A 16997-nucleotide genomic window follows, 5' to 3' on the forward strand; every position below is an offset into this window, starting at 1 on the left:
TTAAGGTACTCGACAACAGCACAGAGGACAGTGAGATAAAAAGACCCTCTCAGGGTTCTGGTGTTCTGCGTAAGGTCATGCATTTTAAACTCTGGACTGTGAGGGAGAAATGAGATATAGTTATAAGAATATTTAAAACTGGAACTAAAAAGCTGATCTAAGAAGATATAACTAAAAAGCCAGTAGGCAAATGAATATATTAAAATTGAAGACTAAAAAAGTATTCAGTTAATGCAAAAGAGGGGAGGAGAGGAAAAATAGGGCTTACTTGTAATGGAAAAAATATAAAACAAGTAACAAAATGTAGACCTATTATCAGGAAGACCAAATATATTGATAAGCACATCAAATGTAAAGGAATAAACATTACACTTAGAAGGCAGAGGTTGTCAGGTTAGATAAAAAATCAGGATTGAATGACATGCTGGTATAAGGATTATGTCAAACATAAAAACAGGTAGCTTGAATATAAGAAAATAGATAAAGATATTCTGTGCAAACCATGAGCAAAAGAAAACCATTCTGGTATCAAAAAATATTAGTAAAATAGACCTGAAGACAAAGAGTTATTGTCAAGGTAAAGAAGGATGTTTAATAAGAGGGGTGTGGGATTTTCTGTGATAATATTTTGTGTCTTGGTGGAATGGCGTTTACATGAATTTACATACCCATTTGTCATTTTAGCAAAAGTTAAGATCTTTTATCAAACTTAAGATTTTTGCTTTCTCTATATAAATTTTACCTTACGAATTTGAATGCAAAAGAAAAACTCCAACCACTACGTAAAGGCCGTCACCAGTATAATTCATCAGAATTGAAAGCTGTTGCCATAACCTTTGTTCCCCCATGTGCTCTCCTTACACTCACCCCATGGAAGTCAATGTCTTTTCTACTTAATCATGTTTCTTTTTCTGTATTGCTTTTTGTTTACAACCCTTATTTTGCTCTTCTCTCTAAAATTTGAATTTTATTGGAAGTTACCAGGCTTTAGCTCAGAAGCAGGGAACTTTCTCACAAAGACTAGTTCTTATGTGTTGACATCTGGAGCTGACATTTAGTTTACCATCGCCTGTACTTAAAAAGTTTTTTTATTCATTTATTTGCCAATTCTTGCTTACCTACAGTGTGCCTGGTGCTAGGCCCCAGAGATAAAATGGTGCACTAAACAGACATGCAAGCTCCCCTTCACAGAGTTCGCAGTCGTAATTTCAGTTTCTTTTGTAAAACTCAAATTCATACGAAAAGTTTAAAAGCCGATGGGTTCATTGGATCGAAAGGTACAGAGTCTTTAATTCTGTATGTGAATTTCTCTGTGCACCAGGCGTTCACCTCTGATGACAGTGCCTGCCTATAGGTGATGGCAAGCCACCAGAACCAAGAGCAGGAGGGCCCAGTGGCATCGCATCCTGGGCCAGGGTCAGGTTTCCTAGTCAGGCTGTAAGGCAGAGGTCAGGTACAGGTAAAATTCTCATCTTTAAATATTGACATCGTTCACCGAGTGAGCTGCTCACACTGGTAGATATCTCCGCCCAGGAACCTACGCTGACTGAGAAAGAGCTTCCCATTTTCCATCTCACACTCCTCAAGAGAAGGGGCCCGCTGAATCAGTCTTGCCATTTAAATTGTTATTCCTCTCCTTGCCTTCCCTTCCCTCCCTGTAGCATACGTGGAAGGCAGAGGTGATGGGTGGGAAGGAGATGGACTTACAGAGTTAAATTCATGTAAGTGAAATGAGATATGTACCTGCATTCGGGAATTGCCATGTGCACAGAGATATCAAAAAAGCAAGTTACAGACTCATCCGAGTAGGGAGTGTAAATGTGTACTCATTTCTGTACTACAGTCAGCATTTAGATTACTGGGTTATCTGTACGACAACCAAATGCAGTCATTTCTCTGGAGAACTATTCACAGCATTATTTTTATCTCCTTGATAATTTGGAAAGCCAAAGTTTAAAGGACTATTGAATAAGTGAATTTGGAAATTACAACATTGAGTTCAATTAAAAAGCCTTTTTAGCTGTAACAATTGTTTATAGCACCATATTCAATTCCTATAAAACTGTATTCTAAACTATCTTTTGAGAGACATTTCAGTGTTACATTGAAAGTTTTTGCCTTTGGTGATTACTGGTTCATTTGCTTTAAAGCATCATGTCATCTTCTTTGGCTTGAGAGAAAGATTACCTTTTGTGCAAGGATAATGGGTTAAAAAGTCTAATAAAAAGCATATTTAACCAGTTCCCCAATTTTGTTATTTTCCCCCCTTCTCTGCAGTTCCGTGCCTTAGCACCAATGTACTACCGAGGGTCGGCTGCAGCTATAATTGTTTATGATATCACAAAAGAAGTAAGACTTGCATGTTTTCTTTAGACTACTTTGAAAACTCTCTTTTGGCTGCTTAGGTCCCCAGTTGCTCTGCTCTTTTGTGTTGCAGGAGACATTTTCAACATTAAAGAATTGGGTAAAAGAGCTTCGACAGCATGGCCCACCTAATATCGTAGTCGCCATTGCAGGAAATAAGTGCGATCTTATCGATGTTAGGTAAGTTATTACAACAGGAGATGTCCGTGCTGATTCTGTGTTCCTTTTCTGACTGAGCAATATCCAGTATAAGAATCTTGCTTTTATTTTATCTCTGACATTGAAAAGTTCCTTAACTGGTTGTTCGGTTGGAATTCTAAAGTTTCAAACTTTTTGGAGCTAATGATATTTTATACATACGTGTGTGCATATATAAATAAGTGTCTGTGTGTCCATAAATATATATGCGTCTATCTACATATATAGACAGGTGTATAATTTATCTAAATGTTGTTATTGAATGTGACATTATCCGAAATAAAGGTAGCCCCCAGCTCACATGACATAGGGTACTTGAATGGGGAAAACATATTTTAAGGAAAACACATTTATTGACAATTTCTCTGGACTACTTCCAGGATTCCCAGTGCAGGGGCTTTGCTTTTAGGGGGATAGAAGCCCCTGCCACTCTGATCATTACATTTGAGGCACTACCAGTAGTGCCAGGTTGTGTTTTGTACCATAGAAGTGACAAAATGGGGAGGGCCATGCATTGGGGCTCAACCACCAGCCATTCGTGACATCCTCTGTCATCATAAATTTAGCTAATTACTGGGTAGGTGGGGATAGCATTAACAGATAGAATTTGATTTGTAATTGTTGCCTTCCAGAGAAGTAATGGAGAGAGATGCTAAGGACTACGCCGACTCCATCCATGCAGTTTTTGTAGAGACCAGCGCAAAAAACGCGATAAACGTAAATGAACTCTTTATAGAAATTAGTGAGTATCTCTGCTTTATGGGTTTCATCTGTGCAGAGCAACGTAAAACAATTATCTTGCTGGTTAGAATTCCCTTCATTCATAGTATAGTCTAGTCTCTGATAACCGTTCTGAGCACAGTGAGGTTTGAGAATGTAAGACTGACAGCTGGTTTTCATATTGGTGTTCTAATCGCTGGAGAACTGCTGCCTGATGACTGGTAGTCCTTTTAAAAAGAATGTTCCTGGTAAAATAGCGCACAGAGCCTTGAGGTCCTGGGAGCTGTCATTTCTCCCTCTTTCTCTCTTTAAATGTGCTTCAATTAGTCATTGAAAATCATCGCAAATGAACAAAGTAAAAGGACATGAAATGTATGTGTAATTCTATTGTAAGAAAACCCTAAAAAATTAATACTGGGTCAATGAAAGGTAAGCCCACTCTTTCCCAGCCACCTCCTTCCCTTTCCAGAAGTGGTGACATGATGACACCGGCTGGGAGAGGGCTGCTGCATGCCTTGGGGTCCTCCACAGATGGTTTCCATGTTTGTTTGCTGCATTTAAATTCATCAGAGTATCTGTGGAGAACTGTTCCAAGCTCGGGAGACAGTGGTGAACAAGACAGGCGTGGCCCCTTGCACCCTGGCGTGCACGTCCTACTGTGGGAGACAGGGTGAACACAAAACTAAGTAAGGTCCTTTTAGATGATAAGCAGTGATGAGAAGAAAATAATACAAGCTGAAGTGAGAGCTTACCTGTAGGCAGTCAGGGAAGGCCTCTCTGAGGAGGTGATGCTGGAGCTGAGACCTGACAGAAGGGGCTGTGCAGAGACCTGGGATTCTTGCTAACTGAACATGTCAGGTTTCTCTGTGGAGGACAAGAAAAGGCCCAGAGGTCACAGTGAACTTACTCATCAAGGTCCATCCTTGGTGAGACCTGAGATTACTGAAGCTGGTAGTGCCCTTAGCCACGTGAAGGAGGGTTATGAACTCCAGCATCCCCCAGTTCCAGGCAGGGACAGCCCACTTGTGGAGCCAGTGCTGAGCTTGGGGCACTGTCAGAAGCACTGGTGACACTGATGACAGCTGGCAGGTTGGGGGTTGTGCTGGAATGTAGACCCCTGGTTGCTGGGGGAGAGGGGGTGGCAGGGAAGGCGGGTATTTTTATTTTTTGATGATTTTAGTTTGTTAGAGAACCAGAGGTCTGAATATTATGTAACATGTTCTGTTGTTTAGATTAAGCCACTAATTCCAGTGTTTTCAGAGTACTGTGCAGGCCTACCCAGCCCCTGTGCCACTGGGTAGGCAGTGGCTTGCTGGGTACAGCCTGCAGTCCAGCGCCTTCGTGTCAGTGTTGAAAGTCATGAAATTTATTGTCCTCCTAGATTGTAAATAACAGTTACCCAGATAGATGTGTGCTTGAAAGGCAACCTGAGGCCAGTTAGGAATTTTTCACAGTTCAAGCTAAAATATGAGTGTGGTGTCAGGAGTGTGCTAAAATTATCACTTTTTTTAAGTGTTCTTTACTCTTGCAATATTGAAAATAGGAAGGTAGTGAACTACGCCAGTAGTGAAAGTGCTTATATAAAAAACGTGCATGTATATACTCATTTAACTGTGAAAAATAAAAAGTATATGTTCACGAAAATTAGAAAAACTTAGATATAAATTAAGTTTGCTGTCTATTGGGTGTTGTAAAATTGCATTAGCACAGTGCTTGGCGCACTTTTTATTGAAGTGTAATATACACACAGAAAAGCACTCATATAAGAAGTGTAAAGTCAGAGATTTTCACCAACAATATCCTCCTGTCATTGGCACTGAGACCACTGCTTGGAACCTCACTCTTTCCTTTCCAGTTCCTCCTCTACCTGCAGAGGAGCCACCATCCTAACTGCTGACTTCCAATTTCTTTTGCCTATTTTTATACTTTTTTTTCTTTCTGCTTTAAAAATTTTTTTGATGAAGTATAGTTGATGTACAGTATTATATTGGTAAAACATAGTGATTTGACAGTCACATACATTACAAAATGCTCACCACAGTAAGTGTAGTTGCCATCTGTCACCACACAAAGGTATTAGAATATTCTTGACTATACTCCCTATGCTGTACTTTTCATCCCCGTGACTTATTTTATAAGTGGAATTTTTAAATCTTTGTCCCCTTCACCTACTCATCCCTCTGCCCCCTCCCTTCTGGTAACCACCAGTTTTTTCTCCACATTTATGAGTCTATCTTTATTTTGTTTGTTGTTTTATTTTTTTAGATTCTGCATGTAAGTGAAATCAGTTTGTGACTTATTTCACTTAGCATAATACCCTCTAGGTCCACACTTGTTGCAAATGGCAAGATCTCATTCTTTTTTATGCCTGATTAATATTCCATTGTGTATATATACTACATCCTTTTATCCATTCATCTATAGATGGACACTTAGGTTGTTTCCATATCTTGGCTATTGTAAATAATGTTGCAATAAACATAGAAGTACGTATACTTTTTTGAATTAGTGATTTTGTTTTCTTTGGGTAAATACCCAGAAGTGGAATTACTGGGTCCTATCATATTTCTGTTTTTAGTTTTTGAGCAATCTCCATACTTTTTTCCATAGAGGCTGCACCATTCTAAATTCCCACCAGCAATGTACAAGTGTTCCCTTTTCTCTACATCCTTGCCAACATTTATTATTTCTTGTCCTGTGGATACCAGCCACTCTGGCTGGTGTGAGGTGGTATCTCATTGTGGTTTTGACGTGTGTTTCCCTGGTGAGTATTGATGTTTAGCATCTTTTCATGTGCCTGTCAGCCTGTCTTCTTTGGAAGAAGTCTATTTGAGTCCTCTATTTTTCTGTTGGGTTATTTTGTTTTTATGGTGTTAAGTTGTATGAATTCTTTATGTATTTTGGATATTAATCCCTTATCAGTTATATAATTTGCAAATATAGTCTCCCATTTAGTAGGCTGCCTTTTCATTTGGTTGAGGGTTTCCTTTGGTGTGCAGCTTTTTAGTTTGTTGTAGACCCATTTGTTTATTTTTGCTTTTGTTTCCTTTGTATGGGGAGATATATTTAGAAAAAAATTGCTAATGTTCAAGAGTTTTCTGCTTTTGTTTTCTTCTAGGAGTTTTATGTTTTCACATCTTATATTTAGGTCTTTAATCCATTTCAAGTTTATTTTTGTGGATGGTGTAAGTATGTGATCTAGCGTCATTTTTTTGCATGTTGGCTGTCTAATTTTCCGAACACCATTTATTGAAGACATTCTTTTCCCCATTGTATATTCTTGCCTCCTTTATAATATATTAATTGACCATTTAAATGTGATTCAATAATTGTATACCTTATAAAATGCTCACGACAATAAATGGAGTTACTATCTGTCACCATGCAGTTATTAGGTATGACTGTGTTCCAATGCTGTACTTTCTGTCCGTGTGACTTATTTATATTATAACTGGAAGTTTGTACATCTTTATGCCCTTCACCTATTCCACTTATACCCCCACTTCCCATACTTTATATATTTTTAAATAGATATATCTCAGTGCTTTACGTTTGTTAGGTTAATCCATGTCATAGCACGGTTCATTCTCATCGTGTGTGTGTGTGTGTGTGTGTGTGTGTGTGTGTGTGTGTGTGTGTGTGTGTGTGTGTGTGTGTGTGTGTGTGTGTGTGTGTGTGTGTGTGTGTGTGTGTGTTGAGTGCGGGGGAGATGATCCACAGTGGTACTTACCCAGGTTAATCCATGTCATAGCACGGTTCATTCTCATCGTGTGTGTGTGTGTGTGTGTGTGTGTGTGGAGTGCGGGGGAGACGATCCACAGTGGTACTTACCCAGTCTATCGATAAGCATTTGCAGTGCTGTCCCATTTTGAGTTATTACACATAGTACCTCTGTGAGAAGAACTGCAGAGTCATTGTGTATGCATGTGTTCAGTACTCATTCACTTCCAGTGTGTGTTCAAAGTGGTTATCCCAGTGTACACTCAGACCAGTGGTGTATGAGAATGCCAGTTCCTCTCCATCTCTGGTGGGTAGGGAGTGATCTGCATTTTTAGGACAGTTAATGAAGTAGAGCACCTTTCTAGATGTTTACCTACTTTTATATAGTATCTTTTGTGAAGTTTTGCCCACTTTCCTATTAGGTTATATTAAGCCTTTTTCTTAATGTTTATAGTTTATTTTGGATATGATTCCACCGTTGATTTATGTGTTTTAGAAATATCTTCTACTTGGTAGCTTGACTTTGATTTTTGAATCAACTCTTTATATGAACTGAATTTTTTAATCTTACTGTAATGCAATTTATCCTTATTTTTCTTTATAGTTAGCATTTTTTGGCTCCTGTTTAAGAAATCGTTGCCTATTCCCAAGTCATGAAGATGTATTTCTAGTATCTATTCATTGAGAAATGTGTAATGACAGGAAACTTTAGTAAATCTTTTAAAATTGAGATTAATTCACAACAGTGTCCACAGGCATTTTTAATGTAGTTGTAGGACACACTGGGAGACACTTTCTAGTCGTGCAGAACCCTGCTGTGTGCTACCGACCCAGATTCACAGGCTGCTCGACGTGCTGGAGGCTTTACGCTTGGCCACCAAGGAGCTGAGAATTGGCAGGTTCTGTCTCAGCCTTGTTAATGCCAAACAATGCATATGTCAATTCATGCTTTCAGAACACCTCCATGCCAGGTACTGTGCCTAGTAGGTACTGGAAACATAAAGATGAGAAATAGGATCTCTTCCCTTGAAGAGCTTATTAGGATCTAATTCAGGGGAGATAGTTGCATAAACAAATATATAATAACATGCTTCTGGCTCCTTATTAATTTCAGTGTGGTGTGGGAGAGAGTCAGGAAAGCTTTTGTATAAGAAGCAACCCTGCAGTGATCAGCTAGGTAGGTGGACGGGTGATTTAAGGTTTCTCTCGAAAATGACATTATGCATCCCAGAGCAGTAAAGTGAAACCTGTTCATTCTCATGCATTGTTGGTAGGAGAAAAAAATGGCACAGCCTCTTCAGAGAACAGTTTGGCAGCATCTGTCAAAGTTTAAATTGCATGTCCTTCTTGCATTTGTGCTAGACGTACACTGGGAACACAGTGTGTGCGCCAGATAAATACCCGGGCGTAGAACTGTGTGACCCAGCCCTTCCACCCCTGTTAGTTTATCCTACACATGCACTCATAGGGTTGCAAGGACGTTTTTTGCATTATTGTCCATATCACCAAAATACTGGGAACAAATGAAATACCCGTCAACAGGGGAATGAGTAAATTTATGATACATCCATACAATGCAGTATCATAGAGCTTTTATTAAAAGGAATGCTGTGATGGAACAATCCCCAGGGTATATAAGTGAGCACAGCAAGGGGGAGAACAGTACACACCGTCTGCTTCTGTCTGGGTTTTAAGAAGGGAGACAAGTAGAGGTGTGTGCACAGTGCATGTCTGTCACACCTGTCTCTGGAAGGTGGCCTCTGCCATGAGCATTTCTGATTGATTTTTTTTTTACTATGTGCCTACAATACCTACTCAGAACATTTTTTTTAAACATGTAATTTTTTTTTTAATTAAAATTTTTTTTCTAACTGCTATGTGATGTCCTTGTTGAGACTCTAGAACAGAAACAGAACATTAGTGGGAAAAGTGACGGCATCTGAAAGAAACCAGGAGTTCAGTTCCTAGTGATGGACCAATGTTGAATTCTTCATCTTGACAAACGTCCTGTGTAATACAAGATAGTAACATGAGGGTAAACTGGGTGAGGGGCATACAGCAACCCTCTAGCATATGTTTGCAACTTTACTGTAAGTCTAAAATTATTCCAAAATTGACAGTTTATGAAACATTTTTTATTTTAATGAAACCTGTCAGATTGCATCTGCAAAATTGTTGTGTCTGAGAATGAACAGATTTGGAAAGTCAAATCTCACTCCCTTTCCTTCCCTCTTGGTTTAGGTCGAAGAATTCCATCCACTGACGCCAACCCGCCATCTGGCGGTAAGGGCTTCAAACTCCGAAGACAGCCTTCCGAGCCAAAGCGGAGCTGCTGCTGACTGAGCTCAGCCTCCTAGGCCTGATGATGAAGTAGGTGGTCCTGAAAGCTAACGGGAGGTCTGGGGGCCCTGCTGCCAGGTTTCGCCTAGCCGGGCTTGGGTCTTCCTCATGCATAAAGGGTTCATGGAAAGTGACCTGTTCTGTGTCCTTTCTGGAGACTCCAGCAATAATATTCCAGTGTGTGGACTTCTGTTATGTAAAAAATCTCTGGTGTACAAAGGGACTACATCATTGGCTTTTGACATTGTGAAAAGGAACATATAATTGTATAGATGGTAGGATTAAATTGAGTAGTTTTGTAATCAGGGTTTTATGTAACATTTGTAAAGGGAAATTTAGCACTTTCATGGTTCTGGAGGGAAAAAAAGACCTTGTGGAGATTATAATTTCCTTGGTTTTTCCCATTACCGCTGTTATAGGTAGTTGTATCATTTAAAATGTGATAGGTTGTCATAAGTAAAGGGGTGGCAATTATTATTTGAAGCTAAAATGGGTTATTTATAGGACTGATGGAATGATTTCATCCCATCTCTAAAGCACTTTTCATTGAGTACATTAGCCCAGATTGCATACAGCAAATGAACAACAATAACAGCAGATGCAGAGCTCACCCTGGGCTGCATTCCAACCCTGTCATGTGTGTGTCACCAAACACATTACTGGCAATTTTTATATAAGCTGTCATGATCAAGATTGCAGTGATAGAGAAGCTGCCTGGAATAAATTGAGTTGCATATGTTTAAACTAACTAGCAATGGTTTTGAAAGGAGGAAGAAAAGAGTAAAGAAAATGGTGTAAATGCTGTCAAATTTTTATTTAACCCAAATACTTTGGAGGGGAAATCATTATCTGTTGCTTAGCATATGTAAAGTTTGTAGTCTATATTTATAGACCATTGCTTAAAGATTATAAATTATGTAAATACATTAATAAATTCTGTTTCATTCAACACTCCATTAAATCTTGCACCCAGTCTCTTGTGTATGTCCACCTATCTTAGCCTATCCACAGAGACTCTGTGAAGCACATTTATGTTGTGCACAAAGCATAGAGCAGTCTTGGCCTACAGTCTTTAAAGATTTCTCTGCCTTGCCCTCCACCCACCCTCTCGCCTCCAAATCCATCCCATCTGGAAGTCATCATGACCACATACACCACTTTGACAATCCTGACTGGCCCCCTCCTAGCCTTGGGGTAAAATAAAAAATTATAAACTCCAAGTTCAAGTCATTCACCTGGTCTTGGTAATAAGTTTCTTTTAGCTTTTACAGCAACCTCAGACCAAGTGTTTTAAGAGAGCTTTCCTTGTTAACAATTTAGCTTATAGCTTATCTTTCCATTTCCTTTATTTTCCCTGCTTCTGTTAGTGGTTAACACTCTTTTCCCTCAGGGAGCCTAATGAGGTTTTTAATATAATCTAAAAATAAAGCACCGAAGTGAAGTTGGTGAAAATTTGTTCTTGGTCTAATTTGGCACCCTTCCAACCTGAGTATTGTAAGGGAAGGAAATTTACAAGATTAAAAGGAAATGAAACAGCTTGAATCTCAAACTAAATTTTGTTTTCAGAGCTATCCTTAAGCTGAACAGTCGAAACTCTTAAAAATAATTGTTACTTCTTTGTGACCCCCACTTGATATGGTTAGATTTTAATGGGAAAATTATAACTCAGATTAAGTAAAAAATTATTTCCTTTTCCCTGGTGTATATCTTAAGCATCTGAAATTGTTTATTCTTACTGAAATCACAGAAAAGGAATGTAGTTAGGAAAATTCTAACGTTTTGTTTAAAATACTTGGGACTCTGTACCCCCACCCCCAGCATCCTGCTTTCTTTCCAACATGAAATTAGCAAGCTTTGGGAGAAACGCCGTGATTTCCAGGGTGGGGCTTATTATAAATAAAGGTGGCTTAACTTTACTTCATATAAATCCAGATAGATCAGGGCATCTGGCCACTGCTCCCATGTGTCCCAAACATTCCACTACTGGGCCTCTATCTCCACAACAGCAAAATAAAAACAGAGGTCTCTTGGCTCATTACCAAAGAGGCGAGGCATGTGGGCCCTCTCTGACTTACTTCACCAAACGATGATGCAGATCTTCAACCTTCACATTTTTTCCCAAGAAACCTGTCAGTCACTGTTGATGATTTCATGGCGTCCGGGTGCACAGGAAAAGACGCAGTGCTTCAGTGCCTCTTTCTGTTGGCAAGCCTTCTAAATGCCTCTAGTGGTCCTGGGACATGTTCTGCATTTAGCCCAAAACAGGTCCATCTCTTCAGCCCTCCACAGCTGGTGTCCCCATAGTTTCTCATACTCTTCCCCATATGTAGACAGTGATTCTGTTTGGTTAAGGCCACATGCCTTCCTAAGGGAGTGAGTACTGTGGGCTTGTGCAACACCATTGCTCCTCACACATTTCTGGGGAGGAAAAATTCCTCCCTTTGTTTCCATCAGCCTGTCTCAGAAACGGTCATGGCGCTATTTTCATGTGCAACCTTTTTAATGCTTAGTAACACATTGTTATATCAGATCCTTAATCTGTACTCAATGAAAATGGGAAAAAACTTTTTCTTTTGTTTGCTTCTAAAATGAAAAGATGAATATTAAAGTCAGAATCAGTGTTTTATTTTGAACACGCTTTGGATGATTTACCTAAATGACAATCTAATACACATTTCATATATTCTTTATTGTTGTGTCTTATGAGAAAAGTCTAGATGTGAAAAGAATTGAGATATAGCCTGTCTGTACACATCATCTTTTGGTTCCCTTAAGACACAGGGCCATTTTTAAAAACTTTTGGGACTGAAAAGAGAAAACTTACTAATTAGCTGCAAGTGTATATTGATTCCTCTCAAAGAAATTGAAGTAAGCTCTTTGCAGGTGTCGCATCCTAATGACGGCTGATCTCCAGAACTCCCCTTTCACACATGTGTTTTTCTGATTCTATGATAACTAATTAACTATCATTTGGTGATTAAAAGAACATAAAGCAAGGATATGATTAAGAGTCCTTCATTTTAAACTCTTTAAGAAGTGATTAAGGAGAAGTACCTATTGCAAGTCCTTCTGAGTCCAAATGAAACCTCCATCACCTGCTCTTCAGCCACAGTCAGGATAAGTTCTACACACAGCAACTGAAAGATTTAGTTCCTTTAAAATAGCATACCTCCTTGCTGCCCATTTAGGATTTGTTTGAAGTGCCCACCTCTCATTATACATGCACTTCTGAATGTCACCCAATGTTTGAAAGGATGGAGCCTTTGTATTAAGAGGCTTGCTCTCATCCTTTAAGTGGGCTAGTGTCCTTCTTGAGGTGATCACTTGTCATTATTTTTAAATATATGAAAAGGGGAAGAAAACCAGACTTAATTTCAGAACTTTAAGTCTTGTATTTATTTCTTTCCTGTTCTCAAGAAGGAAAATAAGTCTAGGAGACCTCCTTTCTAAGTTAAACTCTGGAAGATACAGTAATGAAAATGTCCCTTAGGTAACTATTCCGTGGCTTTCCTAGAGATGTCAAGCCAGAATATCTGTAATTTATGGCACTTGTGTTGAAGTGGGTAGGTTTGGTTCAAACTACACACACTGATTGGCACATCAGCCTCAGAGCTTGAAAAGGCATTTGTTCATTTTCACATGTGGCTTTTATATTTTGACATTGAGTTGCCAAAGCAGTTACATAAGTTTGTATAACGCATTTTTTCACTCAGTTTTTCAGAACACACTCAGAACATGATTCATGGCCCTTTAGTATACAGAATATAGGTGCACAGTATGTTATGTATGTGACAGATGAGCCACCTACACTGATGTCTTTCTAAGAACCTGTCTATGTAATGAGAGAATCCTTTCCTCTGGGAAAAGTTACTGGAAGCCCCTCACTCTGATCTGTACTAGGTACCTGCTTAGAACGTTCTGGAGAAGTGACAGCCCGCAATCCCAGGCTGCTACCCTGTGTAAACTCACTTGGCTATAAATGCTTGTCCTAACTTTATAATGAAAGTTCAACAACTGTGATAAGCTAGATAGTGTGAACCTGTAAAAAAAAAAAATCTTTGTTATTTAAATTTGTTTTAAAGGGATTAGCAGCATGACTTCTGTTTACTATTTGATTCCAAGAGATTGTCTACCTCTAACAGTTAATATTTTTTAAAGGGAAGAAGTGGAATATGCCTTCAAGGGTCAAGCTTGAATCATTTAGAAATGATTCAAATGTTTAAGAGATTTGTTTTAATTCCTGTGGTACTATTAAAAAAGAAAACACTCCAAGTGACAGATTTATCCAGATAAACATTATCCAGGGTAGTTTCAGAAAAGGGAGGTGGTAGTGGAATTTAGCCTTGGACTGAAAGAAACAACTGCCAGTTTTTCCTGACAGCAGAGTTACATGTCTTGACTTCCAGTAATAGAAACCCAGGCAATTTGATTATGTGATTTGCCAGAAACATTAATGGAATTCTGGGGCATTTGTCGTGTTTGATGTGCAAATGAAAGGCTAAAAAATATTAGAAGAGTATTACATTTTTCAGGAGCCTCTACTTCTTCAGTCTAAGAGAATGATAAGTGAGAGACCTGCTGTGATGAAGTTTCATTAGACATAATGAAGAAAGGGAATAAATAGAACCAAGAATCTCCATTATTTCTCAGTTTGTCCTTCCGGGTTCTCTTAGCCTACAGGAAAATGACTTTCTGTACAAATCTGGAAGGACTTCCAGTAGATTTTTAAAGGATCGACTTTAATGTGATGGTCTGTACCATCAGCAATAACTAATATCTGTGTTCTTTCCTTTAGGAGTATAATCAGTTATAAGGTAGAATATTTTTGGCTTCAAAACAAAAAGATTCAGAAGTTCAATAAAAAGATATATCTCTTTTCCTTTTATTGCATTGAACATTTTAACCATAGTAAGATTAGGATGTGTCATCAAGAGCTACTAGAATTAAAACCTGGAGACTTTTAACAAATTTACCCAAAAAAGTTTTGATTTATTGCCAGTTCATTTTCAGATCTGTATGATCCCAGTGCCTCATCAAATGCTTCATAGTTGAAACAAACAAAATTCTGGGTAGCTTTCTGTGAACAGGAATTCAAGTGCCTAGAGTTCACCAGTGAATAGGAAATCCTAAGACAGTAACAATTTCTTGAAAGAGCCTTCTTTAATTGGCAGCTTTAAACTGTAATGTTCTCCTTAATCATGCAACAGAAACAAAACGTGCTGGTTTTGATGCCACTTCTTGATTCAGCAACTTTTCACTGTTTTAGGAAGCAAATTGTTTAATGCAATAGTTTGGAGGAAGTTATATTTAAAGTAGCATTTCACACATAGGGCGGTAATCTTTACTCAGAACTGAAGTTGTCCAGGAAACTCCCATATTTTATGTCATGTTGTAGGAAAGCCAAGCATATCTTGTTTCCCAATGGGGGTGCAGAGCCCCCTGATCACCTAGCTGGAGCAGGGTGGGTCGGTGGGGGCACACCCACTCCCACCGGGTCATTACCAGCACAGGGCAGCAGCGTGTGACTTCACTTTGGGGCTCAGTCCTAGTATAATGTTTTCCTTATTAATTTTTTCATTAAATTTAGACTTGAATAATCAGTTCTATCCCCTGAAAAATTTTGAAAGCAGGGCTTGAATTTGCGTACCTCCACTTACTTTGCATATGAGGTTATTACAGACCTTATGAAACGTTTTCTTAATACAGATCATGGCCCTGATGTCAGAGTGACTAGTCAATTCAATGTGGGGAAAATTACCAGCAGCTGGCTAGTCAGAGCAACCGATTGGTTGGCTCTATTTTTAAACCATTTGTCTTATTGTGTAGACAGAGCTTTATTACCCTGGAGAAGTTTTTTTTTTTTAACCCTCATCCAGCTCAGTCTTTCCATCATTTCACCTTATGAGTCACTTACATAATTGTCAGTCATGCCTCTGACCTTCTTAAGAACTGACATCTTGCCCTCTCTGTGATGAAAGCAGACTTCTTGCCTTATTTCTCTCATTCTCATTTTGTAGCGGGCCCTCCCTTAAAGACACAAATGGCACCAGCCTCCTCCCTGGTGCATGTGACATCCCTTCCTGGGCTGTCTTATGCGGTCACAGCAGTGGGGTTTGCCCACCAGGTCTACTGCATTGTCAGAAAACGCAAAAGTTAATTCTAAGTGAGGAACACCAGTATTTCCAGAGAGGGAATGGACGGCTCTGGCTTCCAGTGGCAACATGATTGAGTGACAAAATGTTTTTACTGTTCATGATGAGATAGTTTACATGTCAGAACTTTTGCTTAGTTTGTAACAGAGCATTTGTTAAAGTGTGCAAAATCCAAGCCTACATACAGTCTTGGAGAATAACAGCTATGGAGATGAGCCTAGACATTAAAAAAAAAAAAATGCTAAGCCATCATACCAGCAATTCTTGTTTCTCCTAAGAACGTCATGTCTTTTCAAGACCAATGCAAGGAATTAAAGTATTTGTGCCTTTTTATAATAGTGTCTATTATGAAAAATAAGTTGCTTACAGTTTAGGCCGCTTTGTAACAATATAAACAGCCCAAATTTATAGCCGTGGCTTCACTGCATGACGCAACGCCTGATTACCTGTGATGAAATATTGTAATGGTGGTTTGCCAAGCTTATATGGATGTTTGAAGACTTTATTTTTGCAGTCTTAATCTTGGGCTGGACCTAAGTCTATATATAAACCATGTGATGCCTGTATTGTTTGTAGATGATGACAAAAGAAAACTACATCTTTTGATTTTTGTTGTAAGATTTTTCTTTTTATACTTAGTGCTGGTTAGTGGGTCATTTGCAAATGGTGGTAGATTTGGCATACTTTTAAACTTGTTTTGTTTTAGCTTGAATATTCTATAATAAACTGTTATAGAGTATAACACGCTAAATCACTACAAAATTTGTTGTAAGAGGTAAGAGGGGTGTAAACATTTTGTTAATAAAATACTATGTTTACAAATATATATATTGCCTTTCAAATGGTTTGTGGTAATATTCTTTACATAACTTTTCTTAACTGAATATTCTTAAGTCATTTTGAAAACTGAAGTAGCCAGAACTTTGATAGCTAGGTATAGTATCTGGTGAGCAGCCAGGTGTTTGCATCTGTTGATCCGGCCTCCCGGCTTCCTGCATCTTATACTTCTCCCTGTCTGTGTCCTTCCGTAGTCAGGATGGGGAATGATGCTGGAGGCAAGCCTGTAAAGCCTCCTGTGAGTGTTTGGAGGAAATGCTCCTTCCCCCATTTAAGGAATGCTGAGGCACTTTGGTTCATGGGAATAAAGCTTTAGCTCATCTTGCATTATCTGGGAGATTTCATCAGAGACACTAGCATTTCCATTCTGGTGTTGATGTTAACCCTGGCATCCCTCAGTGCCATCCACTTCCTGCAGAAATACAGCTTCACATGCCCGTTTGCTCTCCGACACCCTCTTAGAAGCGCATTTGTCTGTGCTCTGTGGTTGTCGTGGGATGACTGATACATTCAGATGAGCTGGAGAGAACCAGGTGGACAGACGTTGGTTTGCATCTCAGCCCCGCTTAGGCTCAGTGGCCCTAGACAAAGTCCTTAATCACTCTGAGCGTCCTTACCTTCATCTGTAAAATGGGAAGAGCCTACCATATATGCCGTGCTGGCAAG

At 39.0% G+C, this 16997-nt stretch overlaps 1 protein-coding gene across 1 annotated transcript in view; it reads left to right on the top strand.

The window, feature by feature from the left end:
- RAB22A (RAB22A, member RAS oncogene family) overlaps positions 1-13380 on the top strand; it is a 49629-nt gene extending 36249 nt beyond the window's left edge. Inside the window, exons 4-7 of the mRNA XM_036901887.2 lie at positions 2278-2349; positions 2438-2544; positions 3195-3304; positions 9244-13380. Coding sequence (XP_036757782.1) covers positions 2278-2349; positions 2438-2544; positions 3195-3304; positions 9244-9341 — 387 coding nt within the window. The 3' untranslated portion in view covers positions 9342-13380. The remainder of the gene's footprint in view (positions 1-2277; positions 2350-2437; positions 2545-3194; positions 3305-9243) is intronic.
- The last annotated feature ends 3617 nt before the right edge of the window (positions 13381-16997 follow it).

The sequence above is a fragment of the Manis pentadactyla genome, chromosome 5, assembly GCF_030020395.1.
Source record: "Manis pentadactyla isolate mManPen7 chromosome 5, mManPen7.hap1, whole genome shotgun sequence".
Classification (NCBI taxonomy): domain Eukaryota; kingdom Metazoa; phylum Chordata; class Mammalia; order Pholidota; family Manidae; genus Manis; species Manis pentadactyla.